Source organism: Leuciscus leuciscus (genome assembly GCF_965113295.1).
Source record: "Leuciscus leuciscus genome assembly, chromosome: 21".
Classification (NCBI taxonomy): domain Eukaryota; kingdom Metazoa; phylum Chordata; class Actinopteri; order Cypriniformes; family Leuciscidae; genus Leuciscus; species Leuciscus leuciscus.
The window spans coordinates 15092258-15104674 of record NC_138745.1 but is presented as its reverse complement, the minus strand read 5'-3'; the positions used below and the strand labels follow the sequence as shown (position 1 = coordinate 15104674).

The window sequence follows — 12417 nt, the reverse complement described above, 5'->3', positions numbered from 1 at the left end:
TTTTTCTCAGATTTGGAGGATCAAAGTTGCATCTGGAGATCAGCCACCTGTTTTCTTAAAGCCTCTGTTTCCGAAATGTAGGTCTGCAACACACTTGAGTCACAGTAAGGAGACATGTCAACAACAGACTGTTTGTGAATTGCAGCTTAGTGCTTTGAACTGCCTAAGTGTCGTTGTATTCTGGCCAGTTTTGCTGCACGTCTGTCTTCCTCAGTTCTGAGCAGCAGCAAAAGCTCTGCAAAGTCAGGTGGTGTCTTGGCTTTGGCTTCCAGCTGAAGGGTAAGTATTAACGAGTGATCCCAGCAGCTACGCTGAAATTGTTTCAGCAACTGACGATCTGCAGATGACTGCTTTAGACCATTTCTCTTAACCGCAGTACTGAGCAGTGTTTGTAATCTTTGTAAGAAATCAGATGCTTTCTCACCAGGATCTTGATTGGTGTTCAGGAAACGGGCGAAGATTTCATCACCATCTTCAACTAAGCCATATGCAGAGTCTTGGAGCTTCATGTAGTCTCTAGGAGGAGCTGTAGAACCAAGCTGTTTAACCACATCAGAAGCTGGTGGCAAGAGGCTTTCTAAGATTTTCCTTCGCTGGATATCTATTGGAAGAGAATCCTGCAACAGAAGGTCAACATGAAGACACCAGGTATCAAAGTCAGCTCCACCTGGGGGCTTAGGTACTTTTCCTGAGAAGGAACGCAGCCATTTGGAGTGTGTCTGTGCAGAAAAAGCATCATTTTTGATGACGTGCTCGACTACAATGCGCTGGATCTCAGGAGGGTTTAGGTCGTCATTGGTAAGTGTGTTAAAGGCAGGCTTTGGTGTTTTTTTTCTCACAGCAGGATCAGGCTGGCTGTCTGAGCTAAGGACACGTGACTTTGATTTTGGCTTCTTAAGTGGTTGTCTCTTTATATACCTCTTTGGAATAAAGTCACTGTTGTCAGAAGAGACCTCTTTGGGAACAGCATTATCACTGTCATCACTTGACTCAATGGATAACCTTTGTGCTTGGGCATGGGGCTGTGCTGATGGCTGTGCTAGCACTTTGATGTTATCTGCATACCACACAACTGCTGGTTTTCGCACACTCTTAATTTCTAGGGGGAAATTAGGCTCAAGAAGTGTGACAGGAGTGTGTGCATCAAACTCAACTATAATGATGGGCTGTCCTGTCTGCTCAGTAGGGGGGGCTACTCTCACTACTTTCACAATGACCCCATAATTCTCAAAAGTTGCAATAATGTCATCATCTGTATCATTATCAGTAATGCCTAACACACATAATGAATATCGTGCTTTCACATTGTAACACTTTTCAATATCAGACATACTCATTGTGCTCAATCACAAAAAAAAAAAAAAAGACTTCAGAGACTAAAGTTTGGAATTTCACCACTGTCTCAATGTACTTGTAACCGGCTATTTAACCCTCTGAAGTCGGCAAACGCGCCCCCGCGTTTTGCTGGATTTTCTTCACATTGTAGCACAATAAACTTAAATTACTCCGTCATTTATGGTCATACAGAAAAAAGAAATATAAAAAAAGAATCTGTGATATTTCTACTTTTGTATGTGTCCACTTACAATCAAATCAAAACATTGTACTTTTGTAAAATAAAGAAAATAAACAGGGTGTGCGTTCTGCCTCTCCGTCGCGGTGAACTTTTTTTTCTTGAGCACGTCTATAAACTGAAACAAAACTCAGCGAATACTTGTCACACATTTATGAGCCATATACCTTTATACACATTTAAGTGTGTACTTTTAAATGATCGGATTCAAACTGAAAACAAATATTCTCTGTTTAAGTAATTTGTATAAAACCAACAGGATGTCCAGTATCTCAAACGCTTGCTAATTACTTACACGCCCACTCGCGCAAAAGTGATTCACATGCAAATCGTCCACATGGAACGCAAACGCCCTCGTTACCTCAAACACAAAACACCAAAAAACTTCACAAGTCTCTGCTTTTCGTCGAGTTTGGAAGACACGTCTGAGCTTACATTGGATTTACCTCAGAAGAAGAAGAACGCGATTTGAAGACAAGAAAGATGTAAGGTAAGAAATTCTTACTTATTAGTTTATGGTATTGTTGCATAAACTTCACATTGCAGTTGAACTGTTGCTAGATATATGGTGAATATTATACTATTTAGACCCATGTTTACTGTTAAATACTGTTTGTGGATATCTGCTCAAACACAGATATGTATAACCATAATGTTTAATATTCTGGAGCGCGATCGCGTTTGAATGGAAAAATGCACCAAACATTAGGCTTTATGTTTTTACTATTATCTCATTTCATATCATCATAACGAATGGAAACATTTGAAGAAACATAAGATAATCAATATATTTTTCTCTAGCATTGTTACTGAAATCTTTTGGAAGATTTATAGGCTGCTATAGGTTATTGTTATTATTATTTTATGCAGTACTGCACATAGCTTGTGCCTACAAGGCACAACAAACATGGTGTTCATTATATTATATATTGTTGGAAACATTTCTGTGTGTGTGTGTGTGTATTCTGTGAATTTTAAAAAGCAATTTTAGTGAAATTTTAGATGAAAAAAATGCTTAAACCATCATTCATGAATATTGTTTGCTCATATTCACGAACCGCCTAATGGGAAGGGACTAAAAGGGGTTCACATTCTTAAATTAAGTCAGAAAAAAACACATACCATGTACTGTATCTTATTAAAAGAAATATAAAGAAATATACACTCAACCAGGGTCATACTTACTTCAATTTAGGTTACATATATGCATACCTATTTATAATACTATTGACAATGGCTGCAGGTGTCACTCTTTACCATCTTAGTGCTGCAGATCTGATTACATTTCTGAACAGATGAGCTAGCTAGTTAATCAAAAGAAAACATCACATTTTTCCCCCCAAAACATTATTTTTATTGTTTTATAATAAGCATACTGTATGTTCAAAATGCAACAATGCAATGGTATTTAATGCACTGAAACTCAATCAGATAAACCTTTGCTTTGGATTTGGTCACAAGGATTTCTAATGTCTGACCATTTGTTCAGCAGGAAACATGTTTTACTTTACATCTTCACTAATAGCTTTGGCAGACAGCAAAATTAAAGGTATAGCGGAGGATTTTCTTTTTCCGGGTAGCCTATATTATTGGTCCACCTAAGTGTCAATCATTCTGGTGATATGTTTACGTAAGGCCGTCGTACGTGCTCGTCCCTAGGTAGTTTTCGCTTTCTGCACATGCGCACTTTCAGGTGTATTATGTGTGATGAGTTACGGTTTCAGCCATTCCTTTGAAAATGGCTGAGGGTCGAAAGAGAAAAAATGTATACGAAGTGTATGATAAGAAGAGAAAGGCCGCAGAATATAGAAACAAGACCAGAGTGATTTTGGGTGAATATTTCACACGCTGGCGTGCGCTAAAAGCACAGGTTGGGCTTCCCACTGATGCCGCAGTCGCGAAGATTCTACTAGACAGGTAAAGTTTGGCATGCTATTTGGAGAAATCCATTTAAAATCACTGCTAGTAAAAGTTAATGTAAGCTATGATTAGCGATGCTTGCCCTGGCACAAGTCATGCACCGCGTAGACACGGTAAACATCTCAATTTGTCTAAAGTAGCCTTATGACCAAATGGTATCACGCTGAAATGTTCTAAATCCTTGTGTGTTCATTTTTGATAATTCCAATGTCTGTTCACCATAGTATTTATTACACAAATGCAACAAGCTACTTCTCCATTGCATATCATGTCTTGCTCTCTCGTGCACACGTTTAATAGGCGTTCCCTCTCGGGAGCAGATAGAGTGTTGCGCATGTGCATTTTTTTTTTCCTCAATGTTTATTTTTATTTTATTAAATGATAATGAAAAATATACATTATACAGAACAGATACCAACCCCCCTCCCCCTCCCACTCCCACCCAACCCCATGTAACAGTCAGACCAGAGAAAAAATAAATAAAAAAAAATAATTTTTAAATAAAGAATAACAAATAAAAGCACAATAATAATAATATACAAACATGTACATTCAGAATAGTTCTTTAGCAGAAGTGTTCTCCACAAAGGTCAGCAAAGGTTGCCAAGTGATAAAAAATCTCTTATTTGACCCATTCATAGAACATCGTAGCTTTTCCAATTGTATGTTATACATCACATCTTTAATCCAATGTCCATATGTTGGAGGTGAGGAGTCTTTCCATTTGTACAAAATTAGCCTTCTGGCAAGAAGTGAACAGAAAGCAATAACATCAGACTGGGATCTACTTAGATTATTGTCCTGACTAACAACTCCAAATATTGCTGTCGACATGGCTGGGGCGATACATTCACCAAACATTTTAGAAAAGGTCTAAAAAATTGGGTCCCAGTATTCTAGCAGTTTCGGACATGACCAGAACATGTGATATAAAGTAGCAGGAGCTTGTTTACATCGATCACAAATAGGGTCTACATCACTTTTAAATTTAGCCAATCTGTCCTTAGACCAATGGAGACGATGTACAATTTTAAACTGGACAATTGTGTGCCTGAGACTTATAGAGGATGAGTGTATTCTCCGAATTGCTTCCTGCCAGACATCGTCTGATATTTGATCCTCAATTTCTTTTTCCCATTTTTGTTTTAAAGATTCTAAGGCAGTCAGATTGTGTAGATTGAGTAATCCATAGACTTTACTTATGGACTGTTATACTCCACACTTGTACTCGAGAATAGAATCAATGAGAGATGGAGCGGGACAACGAGGGAAACAGCTTGAATTTGATGACACAAAGCTTCTAAGTTGTAGATACCTAAAAAAGTGTGTATTAGGAATAGCACATTTTTGGACTAACTGTTCGAAGGAGGCAAAAGTGTCATTCAAATACAAATCATGCAATTTCCTAATGCCATTTTTTAACCATATATCAAACGCTGCATCTGTCATAGAAGGAGTAAATATGTGGTTCTATACAACAGGTGAGGCAAGCGGAAGGTTGTTAAGTGCAAAATGACGTCTAAACTGAAACCAAATTTTTATAGCCTGTAGTACAACTGGGGAGAGTGTAAGGTTAGATACTGAATGTGCCAGTGGCAGTCTAGAACATAATACTGACAGAGGGTTATATCGAATGGATGATTTCTCCATCTGTGCCCAGCTGGCTCTCTCATCTTCATCCAATAAGTATAGAATTGCCCTAATATTCACCGACCAGTAGTAATATAAAAAGTTCGGAAGGGCAAGACCACCTAAACTATGGGGCCTTTGTAATATTTTATCCATTGTCCTAGGGCGTTTTTTATTCCAAATAAAACTTATAATTTGAGTATTTAAATTACAAAAAAAAGATTTTGTGAGAAAAACTGGCAAACATTGGAAAATGTATAAAAACTTGGGCAAAACAGTCATCTTAATGATGTTAATCCTCCCACCTAAGGAAAGGTGCAAGGAGTCCCACCTTTCAAAATCCTGCTTCAGACTAGCTAAAAGAGGTTGATAGTTGGCTTTATAAAGCTCTTTAAAGTTCTGCGTAAACCAGACCCCCAGATATTTCAACTTTGTCATGGTGATCTTAAAAGGGATTGAAGAAGAGAGCACATCTGGAATCATGGAGCCAATTGGCATAAGCTCACTCTTTTGATAATTAACTTTATAGCCAGACAGCTGGCCAAATTCATTAAGTAAATTTAACAAATTTGGAAGACTCAAGGATGGGTCAGAAATGTACAACAACATATCGTCCGCATATAGAGATACCTTGTGCTCAAAATTCCCCCTCCACATCCCCTTGATGTTAGTAGATATCCTCAAGGCTATGGCTAGGGGTTCGATTGCAATTGCAAAGAGGAGTGGCGATAGAGGACAGTCCTGCCTTGTACCGCGCTTTAGCTCAAAAAAAGGTGATATGTTGTTGTTAGTACGTACAGCAGCCAATGGGGTTGAATATAAAAGTTTAATCCAAGACATAAAGTTGGATCCGAAACCAAACTTTTTAAGAGTACAGAAGAGAAAGTCCCATTTCACCCGGTCGAACGCCTTTTCAGCGTCGAACGATAGAATAACTTCTGAAGTATTAGACGAAGAAGAGCTATAAATGATATTTGCAAGACGTCGGGTATTAAAGAAGGAATGTCGACTTTTAATAAAGACTGTTTGGTCAGTTGAAATGACCACTGGAAGAACATCTTCCATTCGTCGGGCCAGGACCTTGGCTAAGATCTTAGTGTCAGTATTCAAAAGTGAAACCGGGCGGTATGAGCTACATTCTAAGGGGTCCTTCTCCTTTTTAAGAATCAGAGAAATAACTGCTTGACGCATAGTACATGGTAAAGAGTGAGATAACAAGGATTCTTCAAAGACAGATAGCAATAATGGGGAAAGTTGAGTAGATAATTTTTTTAAGAATTCAGTTGGATATCCATCTGGACCTGGGGTTTTGCCGGTCTGCATACTTCTGATTGCTGCTTCTATTTCTGAAATTGTAATTGGTGAGTCAAGATGCGCAGCTTTCTCAGGGTCTATCAATGGTGTATCGAGTTTTCTAAAAAAATCTTCTAAAGTCAACAGGTCAGAGGGTGGATCTGAGGAGTATAACGACTGATACAATTTATAGAAACAAGAATTAACCTCTGTACTATCCATGTGCTTCAGGCCTTGATCATCACATATCTCAGAAATAATATGATGAGCTGATTGCTGTCGTAACTGGTGGGCCAGAAGTTTCCCAGCCTTTTCCCCGTACTCATAAAAGTTACACCTCAATTTAGAGATAAGGTATTCTGCTTGTTTAGTTGCCAGCAAGTTGAATTCAGTTTGTAACAACATACGTTGTTTTAGTCTTGCTGGAGATGGTGAACAGCTATTCAAAGAGTCGAGTTCTAATATCTGATCTGTCAATTTCTTTAGTTGATCCTTTCTGGTTTTACTCTGACCTGCACAAAACGAGATAATTTGGCCTCTCAAATATGCCTTCAACGCTTCCCATACAGTTGACACAGCCATTCCCGGAGTCATATTTACACTAAGAAAGGAGTCTATTTCAGAGCCAATATAACTCACAAACGTCTCGTCTGAGAGGAGAGTGGAATTGAATCTCCACGGGCGGTAATTTAGCTCTTTGGCAGCGATATGTACCGTCATAGCCAGTGGACCGTGGTCTGAAATAATTATGGCTTCGTAATCGCATGCTATAACTGACGATAAGAGGCTTGTGTCTATAATAAAATAATCTATTCGTGAATAGGAGTTGTGTACCGGAGAGAAAAAGGAATAGGCCCGGGTGATAGGGTTACGAAATCTCCAGACATCGGCCATTCCGTATGTTTTAAGGAAATTGTGTATCGTATGTGCTGATTTAGATATTGAAACCGTTCTGGATGCGCTACGATCCAGAGTGGAGGAAAGGATGCAGTTAAAGTCGCCACTGAGAATAAGATGATGCGTTACCATATTTGGCAACTTTGAGAAGAAATTACTAAAGAAAAGGTGATCATCCCAATTTGGGGCGTAAACATTGGCTAAAATAACAGGGAGCCCATACAAATGTCCCACCACGATTAGGAAGCGCCCATCCGGATCCGACTCAATACTTGTTGCCACAAAGTGTATATTTTTACTGAGAACTATCGCCACACCTCTAGCCTTAGATTTAAAGTTGGAATGAAAAGTCTGACCCAGCCACTTATTTCTAAGCCGGCAATGGTCAGAAACGCGTAAATGCGTTTCCTGAAGGAATGCAATATCAGTCTTAAGATCTTTTAAATGAGCGAACACTTTTTTACGTTTTACAGGATGGTTGAGAGATTTAACATTCCAACTCACCAGTTTAACTGAACAACCATTTACCTGAGAAGCCATATTAATATTGGTCATATGGAGCTGAGAGCAATATGTTACAATAATATATCCTGATGTACATTGATTTCAATATTAGTCCATACACTTTTAAGAAAAGGAAAAGAAAAGAAAATGGTCTGACATTACCCCTACCTTTGTCATCGACATGAACATGATGAACCAGGAACCCCCCAAAATTAAGTCTACACATTATGTGCTTATCCGGGTAGCTCTTAAGCCAAACTAAACTAAGCAGAGCCCCCACCCAATTTGTCCTGACTTGAAACAATAACATAATTGACAATAGTCACCGCAAGACAAAATCACGAATTGAACATAACTGCATCACAACAGGTAACTGAGCTATAAACTTCCCACCGGGTTTATATAGTAGAGGTAAAAATGTTCAGTCACTTTCCGGTGTCATCCCCGGCGACGATATACTTCTTAACGTGGGCCATGGCTTTATCCGGGTCCAGGAATTCTCTATCCGCGCCGTTGTGAGTGATCCGTAACCGAGCGGGAAACAGTAGGCCATATCGAACACCTCGTTGCTCTCGTAATAGACTCCTGACGTCCGTGAATGCGGCCCGTGCTTTGGCGACACTGGCAGTGTAATCCGGGAATATTGAGATGGAATTTCCATTCATCTGGAGCGGAGCCTGACTGCGTGCTCGACGCAGGACCTCGACGCAATCCTGATAGTAGTGTAGCTTTGCTACTATCACCCGTGGCTTTCCTCCGGGGATTAATGGTCTTACGCTGCGATGCGAGCGGTCCACCAGAACTTCTTTATCCAGTTTCAGCGCCTCGGATAGCAATTTAGAGACCGACTGCGTGGAAGCTGATTCCGGTCCCTCCGCGACACCCACAATTCGAATATTGCATCTCCGCATCCTCCCCTCCATGTCCTCGGATTTGTCTCGCAGCTCTTTCAGTTCTGATTTTAAAGTACCCACCACGGCTTGTAGTTCATTCACTTCATCCGTCCACGTTGACATACTGCCTTCCATATCTTTAATGGTAGTTTTCATTTGTTCAATGTCAGTCCGCATTAGCGTCACGTTGTTTGCAATTTCCGTTCTGACAGCTTGCAGCTCGCTCTTTAAGAAGTTGAAATCGTCAGCGAGAGAGTTCTTAAGTTCAGTTCTTATCACTGCAGAAATATCTGCTTTTAAAGATGTCAGGATCTGCGACTTCAATTCTTCCATATCGGTCATGTCTGGTGGATCCGGTGTGCGGTCACGGTCAGAAGCTGAACTCTGCGTCGAGGGAGTATCGGGCCTAGAATCGCAGGATCCTTTGTATTTATATTTTCGAAGCTTAGAGGCCATCACTCTTTCCGAGGCTCGATCATTGCACACTCTGTGTTCAGGAATACATTATAAATCGCGCTGGGGATAATTACAGAAGATATGTTGTTTTAAATACAAATTTAGATAAAAATTAGGTTGGAGCTCAGCCGAACACGTTCTATTCCATCGCCTGCTCACTAGCACACCGCATGTGCATTTTAAAAAAAATTGGAGAAGGCGGGTCTTTTCTAAAATTCGGAAAGATCCTCCGCTATACCTTAAATTTTAAGTTCATTTGAATTGAAAGTTAATTTGCACATTCCATAAATATTTTTAATGTGCAAATTTATTTCCTGTTTTATGACTGAACGACAGGGTAAAACTCAAAAAAAGTGTGTGGTAAGACATATCACTAATAGTAGAATAAGCTATTTCAGTTAAAGTGGCTAACTGAGTATTTTGCATATTTTTATTCACTGAACACAACTAATTGTAAATCACAAAATATATATTTTAAAATAATAATAAAAAAATCTATAAAGAAATGATGTACTGTACATTAACTTTCAATAATTTTAACACACATCCCATTCTCACGGAGTGAAGTTAGCAGATTTGCTGGTCACAATCTCATCTTCTTTACAATTACTTCTTCTTAGAACAAATAAACCTTATTTTACCATAAACAAACAGCATAAAATATGCTGCAGGGTGGCTGCCAACTATAGGGAGACAGAGAAAAGCTCACAAAACATTAATGACAGTCTCAAGTGATCTCTTAACAATGACAGCTTCTCATTGTACCTTTGTCTTGTTCTTAAAATCACTCAAGAAAAAAAAAAAAAAAAAGGAAAAAAAAAACGATTTCTTTAGTTCATGCCTTCTCAGCATTGCTCCGCCTCAATGAAGCCCTCTTTTTCATAACCCCCAAGATCAACCTCAGCATAGCTGGAATGGCATCCTTGATTCCGAAACTTCATGGAGGGCCAATAGTTATTGGTGCGACGCTGTGAATAAGAGACACCACAACAGCATAACAACAATCAATTTAATTTAATTTAATTTTAAATGATGAGTTGATCTAGAGAGTAAAGTAAAAGCGATGGATGGATTTGTGCTTACCTGCATGAGGTAAATAGGAGGAGCAACAGTTGGATGTGTGTTAATGTAGTAGACAGCCAAGAGGGTCAAGAACACCAGTAGAACCAGAGCTGCAACTACACCTGCAATGATGGCTGTGTGTTCTGGTGCCTCTTCCTCACCTGAAAGTGTAAAAGAAAGAGAAACAATGATAAACAGGAACACAAAGTGGTTATTTTCAGTTCGAAAAATACAAAAATGTTTTAATTCAAAAACGTAGATGTGCAAAAGTTTAAATGAACACAGAGAGCACATAAGTCAGACGGATGATTCATATATATGGTGAACCACAAGCAAAATCATGAAGTCTGTATCAGTGCAGCACCAAGCAGCCTTTTAATCTGATGCAGAGGCTGCATTCAAATTGAACTTATAAAAACAGCTGCAAACAGTATACCTTAATAGTGCAATAAGAACGTTTTTTTGTTATTATTTTAATGGTCTTGGGCTTTATATTTTGTTTATTAATCGCTACTTGTTTTTTTTCTTTTCATTGTTTTTCTTCATCTCATACTGCATACTTAAATATAATGGACATTAGATTTTTCAGGTTTTATCACTGTTGCTGGCTTCTGCTGGTGAAATGCAACAGCCTCCATTGTGAGCAAAAAAAATTCTTTTTTGGCAGCAAACACTTAAGATGGGTTTAGTGCACACAGGGTTAAAAAAGTACCCCATGTGTAAAATGAAATACTCTGCTGTATCTTTAATGCTGTGGGCCTAACTTTCTGCCAGAGGTCCTGGACATCATGGATTCGATCAAATACCAACAGATAAAAAATCAAAACCTGACAACCTCTGCTAGAAGTCTTATAATGGGCCATGTTTGGATCTTCCAACAGGACAGTGATCCAAAAACAAACATCAAAATCAAAACAAAAATGGATCACTGAGCACAAAACAAAGCATCTGCAATGGCCATCCTAGTCCCCAGACCTGAACCCTATAGAAAATGAGTGGGCTGAAGTGAAGAGAAGAAGTGCCAACATGGATCTGGGAATCTGAACTCTGGAGAGATTCTGTATGGAGGAATAATCTCTGATCTCTGATCTCTTGTCAGGTGTCCTCCAAACTCAGGCATTATAGGAGAAGACCCAGAGCTGTTATCTTGGAAAAAGGAGGTTGCAAAAAGTATTTAATAAAAGGGGGCAAATAATTGTTCCCAACGTGTTTTGGAGAAAAACATTTATTTCATAATGTGATTTTCCCCCCACTTTCAATTCTTTTACTTCAATGAAAGGTTAGATTTTTGCTATTTTTTAAATAAAATATCAAAAGGATTAACAATGCAGATTTATTTTTTACAGCCATCTTTGATCATATTTACCAAGGGGGCAAATAATTCTGACCAGCACTGTATATTATGTAAATATAATATAATTATTTATCATTTTATCAATTTATTTTAGAAGTTATTATTATAGTAACTACATGGACCATGAAAAAAGAATGCTTTAAAATAAAGTGTTACCTAATTTTGTTATGTGACATTCTTATTATTATTTAGCGTTAAAGGGTTAGTTCACCCAGAAATAATTACTTAGTCAGTAATTACTCACCCTCATGTTGTTCCAACCCCGTAAGACCTTCGTTCATCTTCGGAACACAAATTAAGATATTTTTGATTAAATCTGAGAGCTGTCTCACTCCTCCATAGGCTTCTAAGACATTATAACTTGCTGGCCCAGAAAATGCATTAAAGACATCGTTAAAATAGTCCAAGTGACTACAGTGGCTCAATCTTAAGTTTATAAAGCGACGAGAATAATTTTTTGTGCGCAAAAAAAACTAAAATAACGACTTTATTCCACTATTTATTTCCTTCTCTCTGAGCCTCGAGTTTTTTCACGTAGTGTTTTAGCACAGCGCGTCTGTGTTGCACGTCACCACGTAGGCTCACTATTGGCCGACGCTGGTCATGTGTGTCATGCGTGTGACAAACAACACAGAAGCGCTGCGCTATTACACTACGTGAAAAAACTCGAGGCCCAGAGAGAAGGAAATAAATAGTGGAATAAAGTCGTTATTTTTGTTTTTTTTTGCGCACAAAATGTATTCTTGAGGGATCCGCCTCGCCCCACCTCTGGTGCTGACGGCACTGCATAGACCTCCCTTTGAGCCATTGCAGGCAGCCAAGTTAAAAATCCTGTC

The 12417-nt window shown here is 38.8% G+C and overlaps 1 protein-coding gene across 4 annotated transcripts in view; it reads right to left on the bottom strand.

Annotated features, from left to right (window-relative positions):
* Nucleotides 1–9338: 9338 nt before the first annotated feature.
* Nucleotides 9339–12417, bottom strand: part of plxdc1 (plexin domain containing 1) — a 551383-nt gene continuing 548304 nt past the window's right edge. For all 4 annotated transcript variants that reach the window (XM_082152791.1, XM_082152793.1, XM_082152794.1 and 1 more), the window contains 2 exons: nucleotides 10249–10388; nucleotides 9339–10133 (listed from right to left, as the gene is read on the bottom strand). In XM_082152791.1, the coding sequence (XP_082008917.1) occupies nucleotides 10011–10133; nucleotides 10249–10388 (263 nt within the window). In that variant the 3' untranslated portion in view covers nucleotides 9339–10010. The remainder of the gene's footprint in view (nucleotides 10134–10248; nucleotides 10389–12417) is intronic.